The sequence below is a fragment of the Thunnus albacares genome, chromosome 10 (assembly GCF_914725855.1).
Source record: "Thunnus albacares chromosome 10, fThuAlb1.1, whole genome shotgun sequence".
Taxonomy (NCBI): Eukaryota; Metazoa; Chordata; class Actinopteri; order Scombriformes; family Scombridae; genus Thunnus; species Thunnus albacares.
In genome coordinates, this window is record NC_058115.1 from 33,944,130 (window position 1) to 33,958,077 (window position 13,948).

The window sequence follows — 13,948 nt, forward strand, 5'->3', positions numbered from 1 at the left end:
CTACTCTACTACTGTACTACACTTTAATAGTACTACATTACTACTCTACTACAGTTTAATAGCACTAAATTACTACTGTACTACAGTTTAATAGCACTAAATTACTACTCTACTACACTTTAATAGTACTACATTACTACTCTACTACTGTACTACACTTTAATAGTACTACATTACTACTCTACTACAGTTACATAGTACTACTCTACTACTGTACTACAGTTTAATAGTACTACTCTGCTACTGTACTACAGTTACATAGTACTACTCTGCTACTGTACTACAGTTTAATAGTACTACTCTGCTACTGTATTACAGTTACATAGTACTACATTACTACTCTACTACAGTTTAATAGTACTACATTACTACTGTACTACAGTTTAATAGTACTACATTACTACTCTACTACTGTACTACACTTTAATAGTACTACATTACTACTCTACTACAGTTACATAGTACTACTCTACTACTGTACTACAGTTTAATAGTACTACTCTGCTACTGTACTACAGTTACATAGTACTACATTACTACTCTACTACAGTTTAATAGTACTACATTACTACTGTACTACAGTTTAATAGTACTACATTACTACTCTACTACAGTTACATAGTACTACTCTACTACTGTACTACAGTTTAATAGTACTACTCTGCTACTGTACTACAGTTTAATAGTACTACTCTGCTACTGTACTACAGTTACATAGTACTACTCTGCTACTCTACTACAGTTACATAGTACTACTCTACTACTGTACTACAGTTTAATAGTACTACATTACTACTCTACTACAGTTTAATAGCACTAAATTACTACTCTACTACTCTACTACAGTGTAATAGTACTACATTACTAGTCTACTACAGTTTAATAGTACTACATTACTACTCTACTACTTTACTACAGTTTAATAGTACTACATTACTACTCTCCTACTCTACTACAGGTTAATAGTACTACATTACTAGTCTACTACAGTTTAATAGTACTACATTACTACTCTACTACTTTACTACAGTTTAATAGTACTACATTACTACTCTACTACTTTACTACAGTTTAATAGTACTACATTACTACTCTACTACTTTACTACAGTTTAATAGTACTACATTACTACTCTACTACTCTACTACAGGTTAATAGTACTACATTACTAGTCTACTACAGTTTAATAGTACTACATTACTACTCTACTACTTTACTACAGTTTAATAGTACTACATTACTACTCTACTACTTTACTACAGTTTAATAGTACTACATTACTACTCTACTACTCTACTACAGGTTAATAGTACTACATTACTACTTTACTACTAGTTAAAGTCCTGTAATTACTTTCTTTCCACAGCTCATAACAGAAATAATTTTCAGGTTCCATTAAATGAGTTTTAACAATAACAACCTGGAAATGTGCCGAGCACTCACATAAAGTACAACTACATCTGAATTGTGCATTACTTGATGCAGTAGTGAAGTACTTGATGCAGTAGTAAAGTACTTGATGCAGTAGTGAAGTACTTGATGCAGTAGTAAAGTACTTGATGCAGTAGTGAAGTACTTGATGCAGTAGTGAAGTACTTGATGCAGTAGTAAAGTACTTGATGCAGTAGTGAAGTACTTGATGCAGTAGTGAAGAACTTGATGCAGTAGTGAAGTACTTGATGCAGTAGTGAAGTACTTGTAGTATTGCAGTAGTTGAGTAAATGTACTCAGAGGTTCCCTCCAGCTGTTGGTCAATGAACGGACCTCTCTCTCTTGTGTGTGTGTGTGCGTGTGTGTGCATGTGTGAGTGTGTGTGTGAGTGTGTGAGTGTGTGTGTTTGTGTGTGTGAGTGTGTGTGAGTGTGTGTGTGAGTGTGTGTGTGTGTGTGAGTGTGTGTGTGTGTGTGTGTGTGAGTGTGTGTGTGAGTGTGTGTGTGTGTGTGAGTGTGTGTGTGTGTGTGTGTGAGTGTGTGTGTGTGTGTGAGTGTGTGTGTGTGTGTGTGTGTGTGTGTGTGTGTGTGTGTGAGTGTGTGTGTGTGTGTGTGTGTGTGTGTGTGTGTGTGTGTGTGTGTGTGTGTGTGATGGATATTAATGTGTTGGCTTCAGCCTGCTGCTGTTCAACATGTCACACTGACCTGCGCCACCAAAGGCCTCATTTGGCTCCGCCCGCCCCCTGCAGAGCAGAGATAGAAACCCAGCCCCCCCCCCCCCCCTCCCTCCTCCCTCCAGATGCCTCCACAGACTGTGGACCGGCTCCCGCTCGTCTGCTTCATGTTGGAGTCGGCGGCTGGTTGGATGAAACGCTCGCCGGCCGTTTGCCCTCCGGCTACCTGGACGGCTGTTTGGCGAGCGGCCGTCTGGTTGGCTGGCTGGTTGTCAGGGGCGACAGCACCGGGGGTCGGGGCGGGGGGATCCATCGCTGGGCGCCGTCCAACTGTTAGTGACCTTGGCTTGGACTCCGCCCAGCTGGACTCTGTGTGTGTGTGTGTGTGTGTGTGTGTGTGTGTGTGTGTGTGTGTGTGTGTGTGTGTGTGTGTGTGTGAAGAGAATTAAGACACTTTATTTTTACAGATCTTTTATTCACCTGTAATTTACTAATTATCTCTTAAAAGCTTTCTGGATAGAATCAAGTGATTTAATATTAATATCAGGGAAAATAGAAACAAAGTTCTGCTTTTTTAAGGAAACTTTAGATTCAGAATATTTAATGTTTTCATGCTCATAAAGTAACTTCCAGCTTTTTCTTTGACGTGTTTTCTACGTACTCTTTGATTTGTTATATTGTTTTTTTCCTCGTTTGTTCTTTTATGTTTGTGAGGAACTCTGTTCTGTCTCTAAACTAAAGACCAGAGATGGAAGAAGTACTCAGATACTTTACTTATACTTATTACTTTAAGTACCAATACATCAATGTAAAAATACTCCATTACAAGTAAAAGTCCTGCATGAAAAATCTTACTATAGTAAAAGTACATAAGTATTATGAGCTTGATGTAGTTAAAGTATTGCAGTAAAAGTACATAAGTATTATGAGCTTGATGTAGTTAAAGTATTGCAGTAAAAGTACATAAGTATTATGAGCTTGATGTAGTTAAAGTATTGCAGTAAAAGTACATAAGTATTATGAGCTTGATGTAGTTAAAGTATTGCAGTAAAAGTACATAAGTATTATGAGCTTGATGTAGTTAAAGTATTGCAGTAAAAGTAGTGGTTTGGTCCCTCTGACTGATATATTATTATATATGACATCATTAGATTATTAATAGTGAAGCATCAGTGATGAAACCAGTGGTTTCCAACCTTTTTGTCTTTTGACGTCTTACAAAAAGCAGTGTGTAGTCGGGGTCACATTTCACATGTCTATGAGTTGTTAACAGCTCCACCAAATAGTGATTTTTCCCTCTAAACTTCTCACATGCTTTCATTTCAATAAATGTTCAAATGATCCAATATTTCAGCAAAAATCAAAGATTAGAGAAAAAGTCCAAAAACTGAAAACAGATTTGTGTATCAGAACTTTGTTTTTTCTTCTTTCCTCTCCCATTAATCATCTCACCACCCCTCAGATTTATCTGCTGACCCTTTGGAGGGGCCCGACCCCTAGGTTGGGAACCACTGGACTAAACTAGCTAACTGTATATAAAGTAGTGTAAACTAGCTCCACCTCCAGCAGCTACAACAGTAACATGCTGCTCTAACTTTAACAATGTGTTGTATTTTAAAAGCTTGTTATATTATCCATTGTGTCAAATCTTCATCTGAAAAGTAACTAAAGCTGTCAAATAAATGTAGTGGAGTAGAAAGTACAATATTTCCCTCTGAAATGTAGAAAGTAGCATCACATGGAAATACTCCAGTAAAGTACAAGTACCTCTAAACTGTACTTGAATAAATGTACTCAGTTACTTTCTTTGTCAGAATCTCTTTAACTCAGCGTCTTGTTTTCTCTTCCAGTCGGTGTTGTGACAAGAAGAGCTGCGGAAATCGCAACGAGACGCCCTCCGACCCCGTCATCATCGACAGGTAGGACGTCATGTCTTCATGTCTGCTGTTTATTTGTTCTGTTTTCTTTCTCTTCAAACACACAAACACAAACACGCTGCTTCATTCTTCTGCAGAAGTCTGGTTCAGGTGTTCCAGCTCCAGTCCAGGACTCATTTTGCATCAGACGTGTTTGGTTTCGTGTTGATGATGTAACGTATAGTTCTGCTGCAGTCGTGTGTGTGTTGAATGATTTTTAGCATCAGCTGTTGTCTGGAGGTGAATCTTGTTGTTAAAGGTTCTCTGGATGCTGCCAGTGAACGCAGCACAGTGCAGACCTCCATCATTACATAACACATTACTTCACTGCTGATCAGTTTCCCAAATCATTTATCAATTTGTGGATTGATTTCCTCCTGGGCAGCATCTGCTTCCACTTTATTTCAATAAAAAATCCTCTTGCAGAGGCTTGAAACGTGTTACAGAGAGATGATCCGTCACTGCCAGCGTTTATTTTCTGTTTGACTAAACAATCTTAACTCAAGGTCGACTTACTGGCTTTTTCCAAAAGATCTTCATCAGCAGATGAAGTCTGTTCAGTTTGTTTTGGTGAAATCTTTTCAATCATTTAACTTTTAGGACAAAATGTTCTAAAAACGCTTCAATAAAAGGAAAAATCGCTTCATGACATCTGAGTAACTCCGTCAGCTGATGAAGACCATGACATGCAGTTTAAATCTCATAAGTGGACATTGAGTTAAGATCATTTTTTGTCTCCCGGGTCAATGAATGAACTTTGACCTGATGTCGGGACTGTTTTGAAAACCGTCTTCGATGGTGCGTTCAAGGAAGCTTTGACATTTAAGAACTGAGACTGCGAAAAGAAGAATGTTTGAGTTTGGTTGTTTATTGAATTTGAAAAATGTTCTGCAGCAGCTGTCGGATACTTGAACGCACAACACAGTGATCATGTGATCATGTACACACAGAAGAGTCTGTTGGTGTCGGTGTTATTTTCTATACAACTACAGTAGTTTTGACCCAGTTTTACACACAACAAAGTCAAGTTTTTAGCTGAAAACTGTCTCAGATTTATTGTTAGTTGCACATTGAAGGATAATCATGTTATTACCAATCAGAGCTACAGCAGATTATAACAGCTGACAGTCATACTGTAATATAATATAAAAAATAAAACTAGCATTGGGTCAGAACAACCTCTTGTGTTTGGTGAAGAGGTTTCATGATGCTGCTGTAACTCTCTGACATGACAATCACAAGTCTCTGCAGGTTGAATTTCACAGAAATGAAAACGACGACACACAAATGCACCAAATGTGTCTTTAAAAAAAATCCTGTTTTTCATGGACATCTCGTCAAATATGCAAACGTTTTATCAGTTAAGTTAAAAACATAATCCATATGGAAGACGCAGTCACAGTAATGACAGTACATGTATGAAACAGCTGCTGACATCCGTCTCGTTTCTCTGTTTCTTCCTGCTTGTGTTTGCTGGTGTCGTTCTTCTGTCTCACTTCTTTCTCACCTCTCACTTCCTGCCTGCAGACCGCACTGTGTGAACTGTTTAATCAACACCACACATGGAAAATAAGGTTTTTATACAGCACACGGATCTGAACGTTCCTCAAACTTCACGTTTTACGAGCTGAAAACGTGGGATTAACAGGAAATTGTTGAGAGTGTAAACGCATCACGGCCGACTGTTTACTTCCTGCTCTGAACTGCATGTTTTCTTTTTTTTTAAAACAAGCAGCAAAGATTCATTCATTCATGTTTCATCCAATGTCACATAAAAAAAAACACTCACAAATGTCAGCATCACAATCCTTTATGAACGCCGCGTTCGTCCTCGCCGTCTAATCCCTCCGCCCCTCCGTGTCCTTGGAGTCGGCGGCTGTCCGTCACAGCGCCCGGCTGTGATTGGTCGGGTCGCGGTGGTGGGAGTCAATGACCTCAGAGGAGGTCAGCGGGGAGGAAGGAAAGTGGTCAGAACCGAGTCTATGTTGGCTCATTAGAGAGGCCTTGGACAGCGGCCAGGACACACACACACACACACACACACACACACACACACACACACACACACACAGGTGATACACACACTCTCCGAAAACACACATACAGCAGAAATATATGAGAAAATGCATGCAGTACACACAAGTTCATACATGCCAGAATATGAATACATCACACACAAACACACACAAACACACACACACACACACACACACACACACACACACACACACACACACACACACACACACACACAACACACACACACACTCTCTCCGGTCCATCCTCTCACCTCGGCAGCGTGGTGTGTTCGGGTGTGTGTGTGTTTGATGGGTGTTTTTAGAGGTTTTGTCACCTCTCTGTGTGTTCTGTCACACATGTGATGAACTCCATACATCCAACCGTCCACCTCCCCGCGTCTACTCACGCAAGGCATTGTGGGTACTGCCGGGCGGAGCTGTATAGTGACTCGGAGAGAGGGACGAGAGAGCCGGTACGGAGTGTCTCTTCATGTGTGAAAACACAGAGGCTGTTTGTATTTATAGTAACTAAACTAATATATTTATACAGCATGTAGAGACAAAGTGCTGATGTGGAGTTTTCACACAGAATCTGTTTTATTGAGTGAACGTAGCATCTGTTACTGTGACTCACTGTTACACACAACAAACACACGTCTGGTTTCTACTACAGAACGATGTGCAGACGACATTCAGAAGATACACAAGTTATTAACAATCAATAACAAACAGATTATAACAAACAACAACAGGAGAAGTGGGTCAGAACAACAGTCACAGTGTTGCTACTGTATTCAGTCAAACTGGGTCAAATTTGAACCAGTGATTTTTAGAGACTGTATTTTAATTTTATTTCTTAGACTTTTCAGCTGTATTTATGTTTATGAACAGTGAAAATATATTTGTTGCAACCTTGAACTGTTCTTTAATAATATTTTAAGAGATTAACACCAAAGATTTGTACAGTTTTCTTGTAATTCGGGTTCTTGGGAGCTTTAGACTCATAACTGAAAGTCCAAACTCAGTTATTAGTCACTAACTGTTTATTTATAGATTATAAACGTAAGAGGGTTTAAAGTCACGGTTTACAATAATAATAAGATTTAAAGGACCAGTATGTGGGATTTAGTGGCGTCTAGCATTGAGGTTTCAGATTGCAGCAGCTGAATACCACAAATGTGTAGGAACCAGTGTTTGGTTTGTCCGTTCTGGGCTACCGTAGAAACATGGTGGCTCCGTTAGAGAGGACCTGCTCCCTCTGTAGATATAAAGGATCATTCTAAGGTAAAGAAAACACAACGATTCTTATTTTCAGGTGATTAAACACTGATTAAAACACTCTTATTAATATTATATAGAGAGTCTGATCTTCTAGATGTCACTGAACTCTACAGACTGGTCCTTTAACGGACACAAACACACATATATGTGCAGACACACACACTGGTGATTTACTGCAACCCTGCTTGTTTCTCTGCATTTTAGAGCATGTTAAGAAATGCAGGATTTATTACTGTTATACACACACACACACACACACACACACACACACACACGAGGGGGGGGGGGGGGGGTGCAGTTTAGTGTGTTTAGTGACCCATCATGCAAATGATGTAGCTACAGTAAAGCGGTTTAATGTTGTGAATTCACGCCTCACTGAAGTAAATCAAACTGACACACACACACACACACACACACACACACACAGACACGCACACACACACACACACACACACACACACACACACACGCAGACACACACACACACACACACACACACACACACGCAGACACACACACACACACACACACACACACACACACACACACTCTCTCTCTCTCTCTACTGGCTTTGTGTGATTTTCATGTTTTGTGTGTTTGTTGACATTCATAAATGATCCGACAGACACGATGGTAAAAACATCCGTCACCTGTGATGATTTGAGGCACGTTAACGTTTCCTCCGTCTGACCTTTGACCTCCAGACCAGCGGCTGGCTGTTCTGTTGACTTTTATAGTCTGATGTTGTTGTTTATGAGGTGTTTCTCTACTGGTGAGAAAACACTTTACAGAGAAGACGGCTGTAGTGATATCTCACCAGGAACCGGAACTACTTTCCACTGAAGAAATAGTCCCTTTGGAAACAGTCTTCAACATAACAGGAAGTGTGTTTCTATGTATTTTTAATTCTCGGTTCCTTAAAAATGTCTCCAGTGTTTGGAAACACGGTGACACAGAATCACTTTCAGCTTTCAGATAAAAAGAGTCGTCCATGTTCCTGAGAGTGTGTGTGTGTGTGTGTGTGTGTGTGTGTGTGTGTGTGTGAATATAAATGTGCGTTGATGTTCCTCTCAGAGGTCGCTTTGTTTCCTCAGTTTGCCGGTTAATGGAGGAAATCCTGCCGAGGCAGCAGAACGCGGCGCTGACGGATCGCCGTAACACCGCCGTTATTACACGCTAATATTGCAATTAGATGGGTGGCCAAGTTGCCCGAGCGGGACAATAAATTGCCGCTGAGTGTCAAAGCATGCGAGGAGGCCGAGCTCTAATTACCCAGAACACACCTCTTCACTGCCGCCACTACCCGCCTCAACCGCCCCAACCGGCCCCCCCCTCCTCCGCTGTCTGACCATCACCCTCTGCTTTAATGGTCGGGCCTTACATGGAGGTCATGACCCCCCCCCCCCCTGCACACACACACACACACACACACACACACACACACACACACACACACACACACACAGATCACCGTTTGCTCCTCTATCGCCATTTGCAGCTTTGATGTCATCTGCAGAGAGGTGAGTTTAGAGTGATGGAGAGCGACCTTTGACCTCCACACTCACACTCACACACACACCAGCAGCTCCCCAGTTAGTCCCCACCCTCCCGCTCCACCCGCTGCAGGGACGCTCCTGCTGTCAAACCCGTCTCCTCCTGCTTTTATTGTATTATTGATTTATTTTTTAAAGTGAAGCCAAAATGCAACTTTACCGTCAGATGAAGCATGAAGACTACATTTCCCATCAGCCCCTTCACCTCCTCTCCGCCCTGCTGGAGACAATAAACACGTAGAGGTGATGTTTCCTCCGTCTGTCAGCTGACAGCAGCAGTTAAATCAGGGTTGAAGAGGTTAAAAACGTCTGATTTTAAAGAAAAAGGAAGCTTGTAGTTTTATTTTGCTGACTGTTTTGAGTATGAATCATCGTTTGCAAAGAGAAACTCCTGCACGCCGTCTCCGTCTCACAGTTAAAGATGCTTTATTGTCTCGTGGGAGCTGAGACGCCGGCGAGAGGAAGGTTTGATTTAACGAAGACGCTTTTTAGATAAAATACGACGGAGAGGTTCCTGTTGTTTTTATTAGTTTGTTCTACTTCATGTTGCTTTTTATTCCTTTATTTAGTTCTGCTTACGTTTCTTATTTAAAGGTTTAAACTTTAATACGTTTGAATTCACCCACAGAGCTGATCTGTAGCAAAGACCATCAGTCAGTTTACACCATCAGATGCATTTATGTGTTTATATACGTTATGATGGGATGTGTCGGTCGATCAATTAACAAACTGTCACAAATAAAAAACAAGCAAACAAATTTCTTACTTTAATCAAATAACAAATCAGTTTTGTTAATTTTGTCTCTCTCAGTATTTACAGAGATCATCGTTCACTCGTTGGCTTCATTTTCTTTTTTTAACATTTAACATAAAGTTGCTGGAGATGCAGAGACGAGCTGATGTTACCAGAAGAATTTATAAATATCAGACGTACAGTTAACAAAGGACGGGATGGATTCTGCTTTATTAATGCATCGAATCCTCTTCTTCAATCTGATGTCAGTGTTTCATCTGCTTATCGAATCCAGTTTAACCGTCACATTAAGTTATAACAGCTGAGAAGATTCTGTTCTGCAGGTTTGAGTCCTGATGTTCAGACGAGTGTAACTCTGAATCATGACGTTCTTCACATTTGTACGATTCTCGGAGTCGTTGGAGCGAGTCGGGGGGACGGCGTCCTGGACGACGTTACGACAGACGAACCTCAACCTTTCACCGAAGCTTTAGTCTTTAGAACAGGATGAAATGTGCTGGAGCTTTGTGGTGAGAATCAGGGATGTCTGAGTGGAGGAGAAGCCAGACTGAAACCTGATCCCACAGATGGAGAAACATGGAGGCCGCTTATATACTGAGAAACATCTGTGGATGTTTGAAACATTTTTCTTTCTCACTATTTGACCGAAAAATGAATCCCAACTGACCACAGCTGCTGCTGCTCTCTGCGAGGAACCGACCGACACACTGAGACCAGAGAGATTCAGTCTGAAAGGCTCCTTTAATAAAAACTGTCAGTTCTTCAAAATGGCAGACGGGAATCAGTCATGTTACTGTGTGTGTGTGTGTGTGTGTGTGTGTGTGTGTTGGACCCTACGGAGGGTTAACTCCACAGGGGGGTGGTGGTGGTAGTGGTGGTGGGTGGGGGGGGGGGGTTATCTGCCCCTGTGGACCCTTCCCAGCAATCGTAGCGTATTGATCGGGCGAGCGAGGCCCATCGGAGCCGGCCAGATTAAGAGTATAGATTTACAATAAAAGCAGGACATTACTGGGCAGGCGAGGCTAAAATTGAAAGGAGAGAGAGAGAGAGAGAGAGGGAGAGATGAGGAGGATGAGGGGGGGGAGGAGAGGAAGAGACAGTCAGAGAGGAAGGGGGGGTGGGGGGGGGGAGAAAGGCCTGGAGGCTGCCGCAGGGGTTTCTGGGTATTTTGAGGCGAGGATCAGGGTGACGGATACATGCAGGTCAAACCGCCGCGGCGTGATTTCAGGTTTATGTTGGTTATTGAAAGAAGCTGACGGCGTGTTAATGGGGTTTAATGGCGCCAACATGCAACCAGGCAACCTTTAGGGGCAATGCATCATGGGTAAAGTGGGGGTAAGGACAGCGTTTCATTTTGAAGCTGCTAAGAGATGAGATTTGTGTCCATATTCAAGAGCAACAAACAGGAACTTAATGTACCTGAAACATAAACACTTACTTCTTTTTATCATAAAGCTCTTGGTCACATGATCACCTGGTCAATAATCAATTTAATGTAGAAACTCAACAAGGATTTTAACGTCCAAAAGGCAAAAATATCCAAAAAGTTGACCTGGTTTGACAAATCAAGCTCTATTTTCAAGCCTTTTCTGGAGCTTTCAACCACATATCTTGGTCTTCTTCAGCGGGTGGAGTTCATACGATAACAGGTGGATGTTATGGGTGAAAAAAGTGAAGGTGTAGAGTTTGAAAGATGTGGTTGTTTACCTGCAGGGAGGCTGTAATGAAAGTATCCAGCTGCATTATGGGAAATGTAGGATCCAGTGTTTGTAGAGTTTGAGACGAGTCAGCATATCTGCACATCTGCTGCTCAGATTTTGATCATTCTTTTTATAATCTGTCTTGTCAGTTTTATTAAGACGAAGTTGTCACACAGCTGCTTCTGTTTCAGACGGTATTTAACATTTATTTTAACAACTTTGGCTTCTTGTCTTCAATGAGGAGAGTTTATATTTTCTCAAAACAAGGTCATAAAAGTGTAGTTTTGTTTGGCATCAGTGGTGAAACTCAGGTATCATATCTAATATCTCTGCTCTGACTTTTATTACATTTTTAAAACGTTTTTTACGACTCCTTTCTCATTTGTGTCAGTTCTGTGTTTTTCTACGTCGACTGAGAATCACCAGGATTCCTTCACGACGACGACACCTCGGCGTCTTTAATCCAATTTAAAACAACGTCTTTACTGTCGCTGCACTTTCCCGCCATCTAATACAGCTTTTAAACATTATGCAGAACATCCAATGAGATGTCCTGATTTATGATTTTAATTACCGTCTTCCGGCCAATCAGAGACGAGCATTTTTTCCCTTGTTGTGTTTGTTTATGTGTATAAAATCTGAAATATGATCAGAATCAGCTGATGTTTCCTGCAAAAATAAAATATGGATGTTGTCCAGACGCTGTAGCAGGTGTCCTGATGTTCAGACTGAATTATTCACCCACACAGACACACACACACACACACACACACACACACACACACACACACACACACACACACACACACACACACACGTGGGTCTGTAACACAAACACAAGGACAAGTTTCTTCTTCTACTGTGAAAACATTGGCTTTCTTATCTGTTAAGTACATCAGGTTTGTAGCCTGATTAGAACAACTTGATCAATCGATTCTTCTCGTCGTTCAGGTGTGTTTGAACGTCGTCGGAGCTTGTTAACGGTTAACAGAGAGACATCAGCCTCCATATATGATCATCTGTTCATGTTCGCCGTTGGTTTGCAGCTTTATTCAGCTGTAAAAACGTCTAAATGTCTGATCCCAGAACAGTGAGGTCACACTGTGTTTCCATCTTAACCAGAAGAAATGTATCATTTGTTTGTATTTGGACAGAAACTGAGAGAGAACGAGAGAGAGAGAGGTCAGAGGTCAAGTATCAGTCCTGTTTTTAGAGTCGTGTTTACTTTATGTGACTGAGAAGAGATTCAAGAATAGCAGAGGAATGACTGTGTGTGTGTGTGTGTGTGTGTGTGTGTGTGTGTGTGTGTGTGTGTGTGTGTGTGTGTAACTGACCTCTGCCTCTGTTTTCCAGAACGTGTTCTCTCTAGAAAAACTGCAGCAGCACGTTGTTTGTTTACGTTCAGCAGCAGAAGAAGAAGTCTGCAGTAATCCTGTCTTTATATAAATGACTTCTGTCGTCATAGCAACCAGTTATTTTCTAGCATAATGCGACCCTTAAACTATGTCCATTAAACTAGTAAAAACACATCTTTATGTCTTCATTTCAGCCGCAGAGCTGCAATTATGAGTCCTTTTTAAAATTGAAATGATAAATATTTGCTGGTTGCATCATGTGACAATTTGAAGCCTTATCTCATACCTTGTGCTCTAAGAAATGATAAGAGACAGAGAGGATGAATTATATCAAGAAAACAATCAGCAGATGAATCGATGATGGAAATAAGAAGCTCCTGAGCGTCTCAGTCTGAAGGTTCTGGTTTGTTGTGCGTTTGGAGAATGTGATGCAGTTTTATTGTTTGTGAACTGAAAATAAGAAGCAGAAGAAGAGACGAAGCTGTTTTAATGTCTCTTCACAAACAACCTGGAAACCCTGGAACCCCCCCCCCACCTCCACCTGTCTGGGAGTCTCCATTAGGCCCCCGGTGTAGCCGGGGCCCTGCAGGGGCCCTCGGGGCTGGATGAGGTTTGATGTGATCCAGGGAGAAATGTTCAGTGGCCCAGGGGGCTTCCTACAGCCATTTACCCCTGGAGGGGGGGGGGGGGGGGGGGTGTGGGGGGGGAGATGATGGAGGTCACCTCCTGTTGATCCATGAAGTTCAGCTCCGTTGTGTTTGTGATGAAATCCTGACTGACAGACGAGTCGCCGCTCTGTTTACAGGATGTGATGATGTCATGAAGACGTCTGACATCAGGTAAAACACACGCAGGTAAAACTGAAAGATCCCGTTTTAACGAAGGCTGTGAAGGCAGCACCCGGCTTCCCGTTAAGAGTGCGGGAAACTGTAAGTAAACACGGCGGTGCTATCCTTCGCCGCGCCGTCAGCTGGTTCCCACTTCCTGTCGACTCTTAATTGGATTGAGGAATTAATGCCAAATGTGATTACATCACCACCTGCAGGTTCGTTAGCCGCCTGAGTGTCAACATCCAGCCGAGCTCAGCTGGAAACGCCCCCCACCAACCCCCCCACCCGACCCAGGGCGGGGTACACACCAGGGGATCATGGGAACTTTGGGAGCCCCCCCCCCTCCTCCTTCCCCTCGCCAAATCCCCCTCCCAGCATGCACCTCACCCCCTCAAGGCAATTCACCTTGTTAATGTTAGAGTGCACACACACACACAC

At 41.9% G+C, this 13,948-nt stretch overlaps 1 protein-coding gene across 5 annotated transcripts in view; it reads left to right on the forward strand.

Annotated features, from left to right (window-relative positions):
- The window catches only part of LOC122990057 (transcription factor COE3-like), a 164,110-nt gene that overhangs the window by 44,575 nt on the left and 105,587 nt on the right, over positions 1–13,948 (forward strand). For all 5 annotated transcript variants that reach the window (XM_044363187.1, XM_044363189.1, XM_044363190.1 and 2 more), the window contains exon 6: positions 3,954–4,022. In XM_044363187.1, the coding sequence (XP_044219122.1) occupies positions 3,954–4,022 (69 nt within the window). The remainder of the gene's footprint in view (positions 1–3,953; positions 4,023–13,948) is intronic.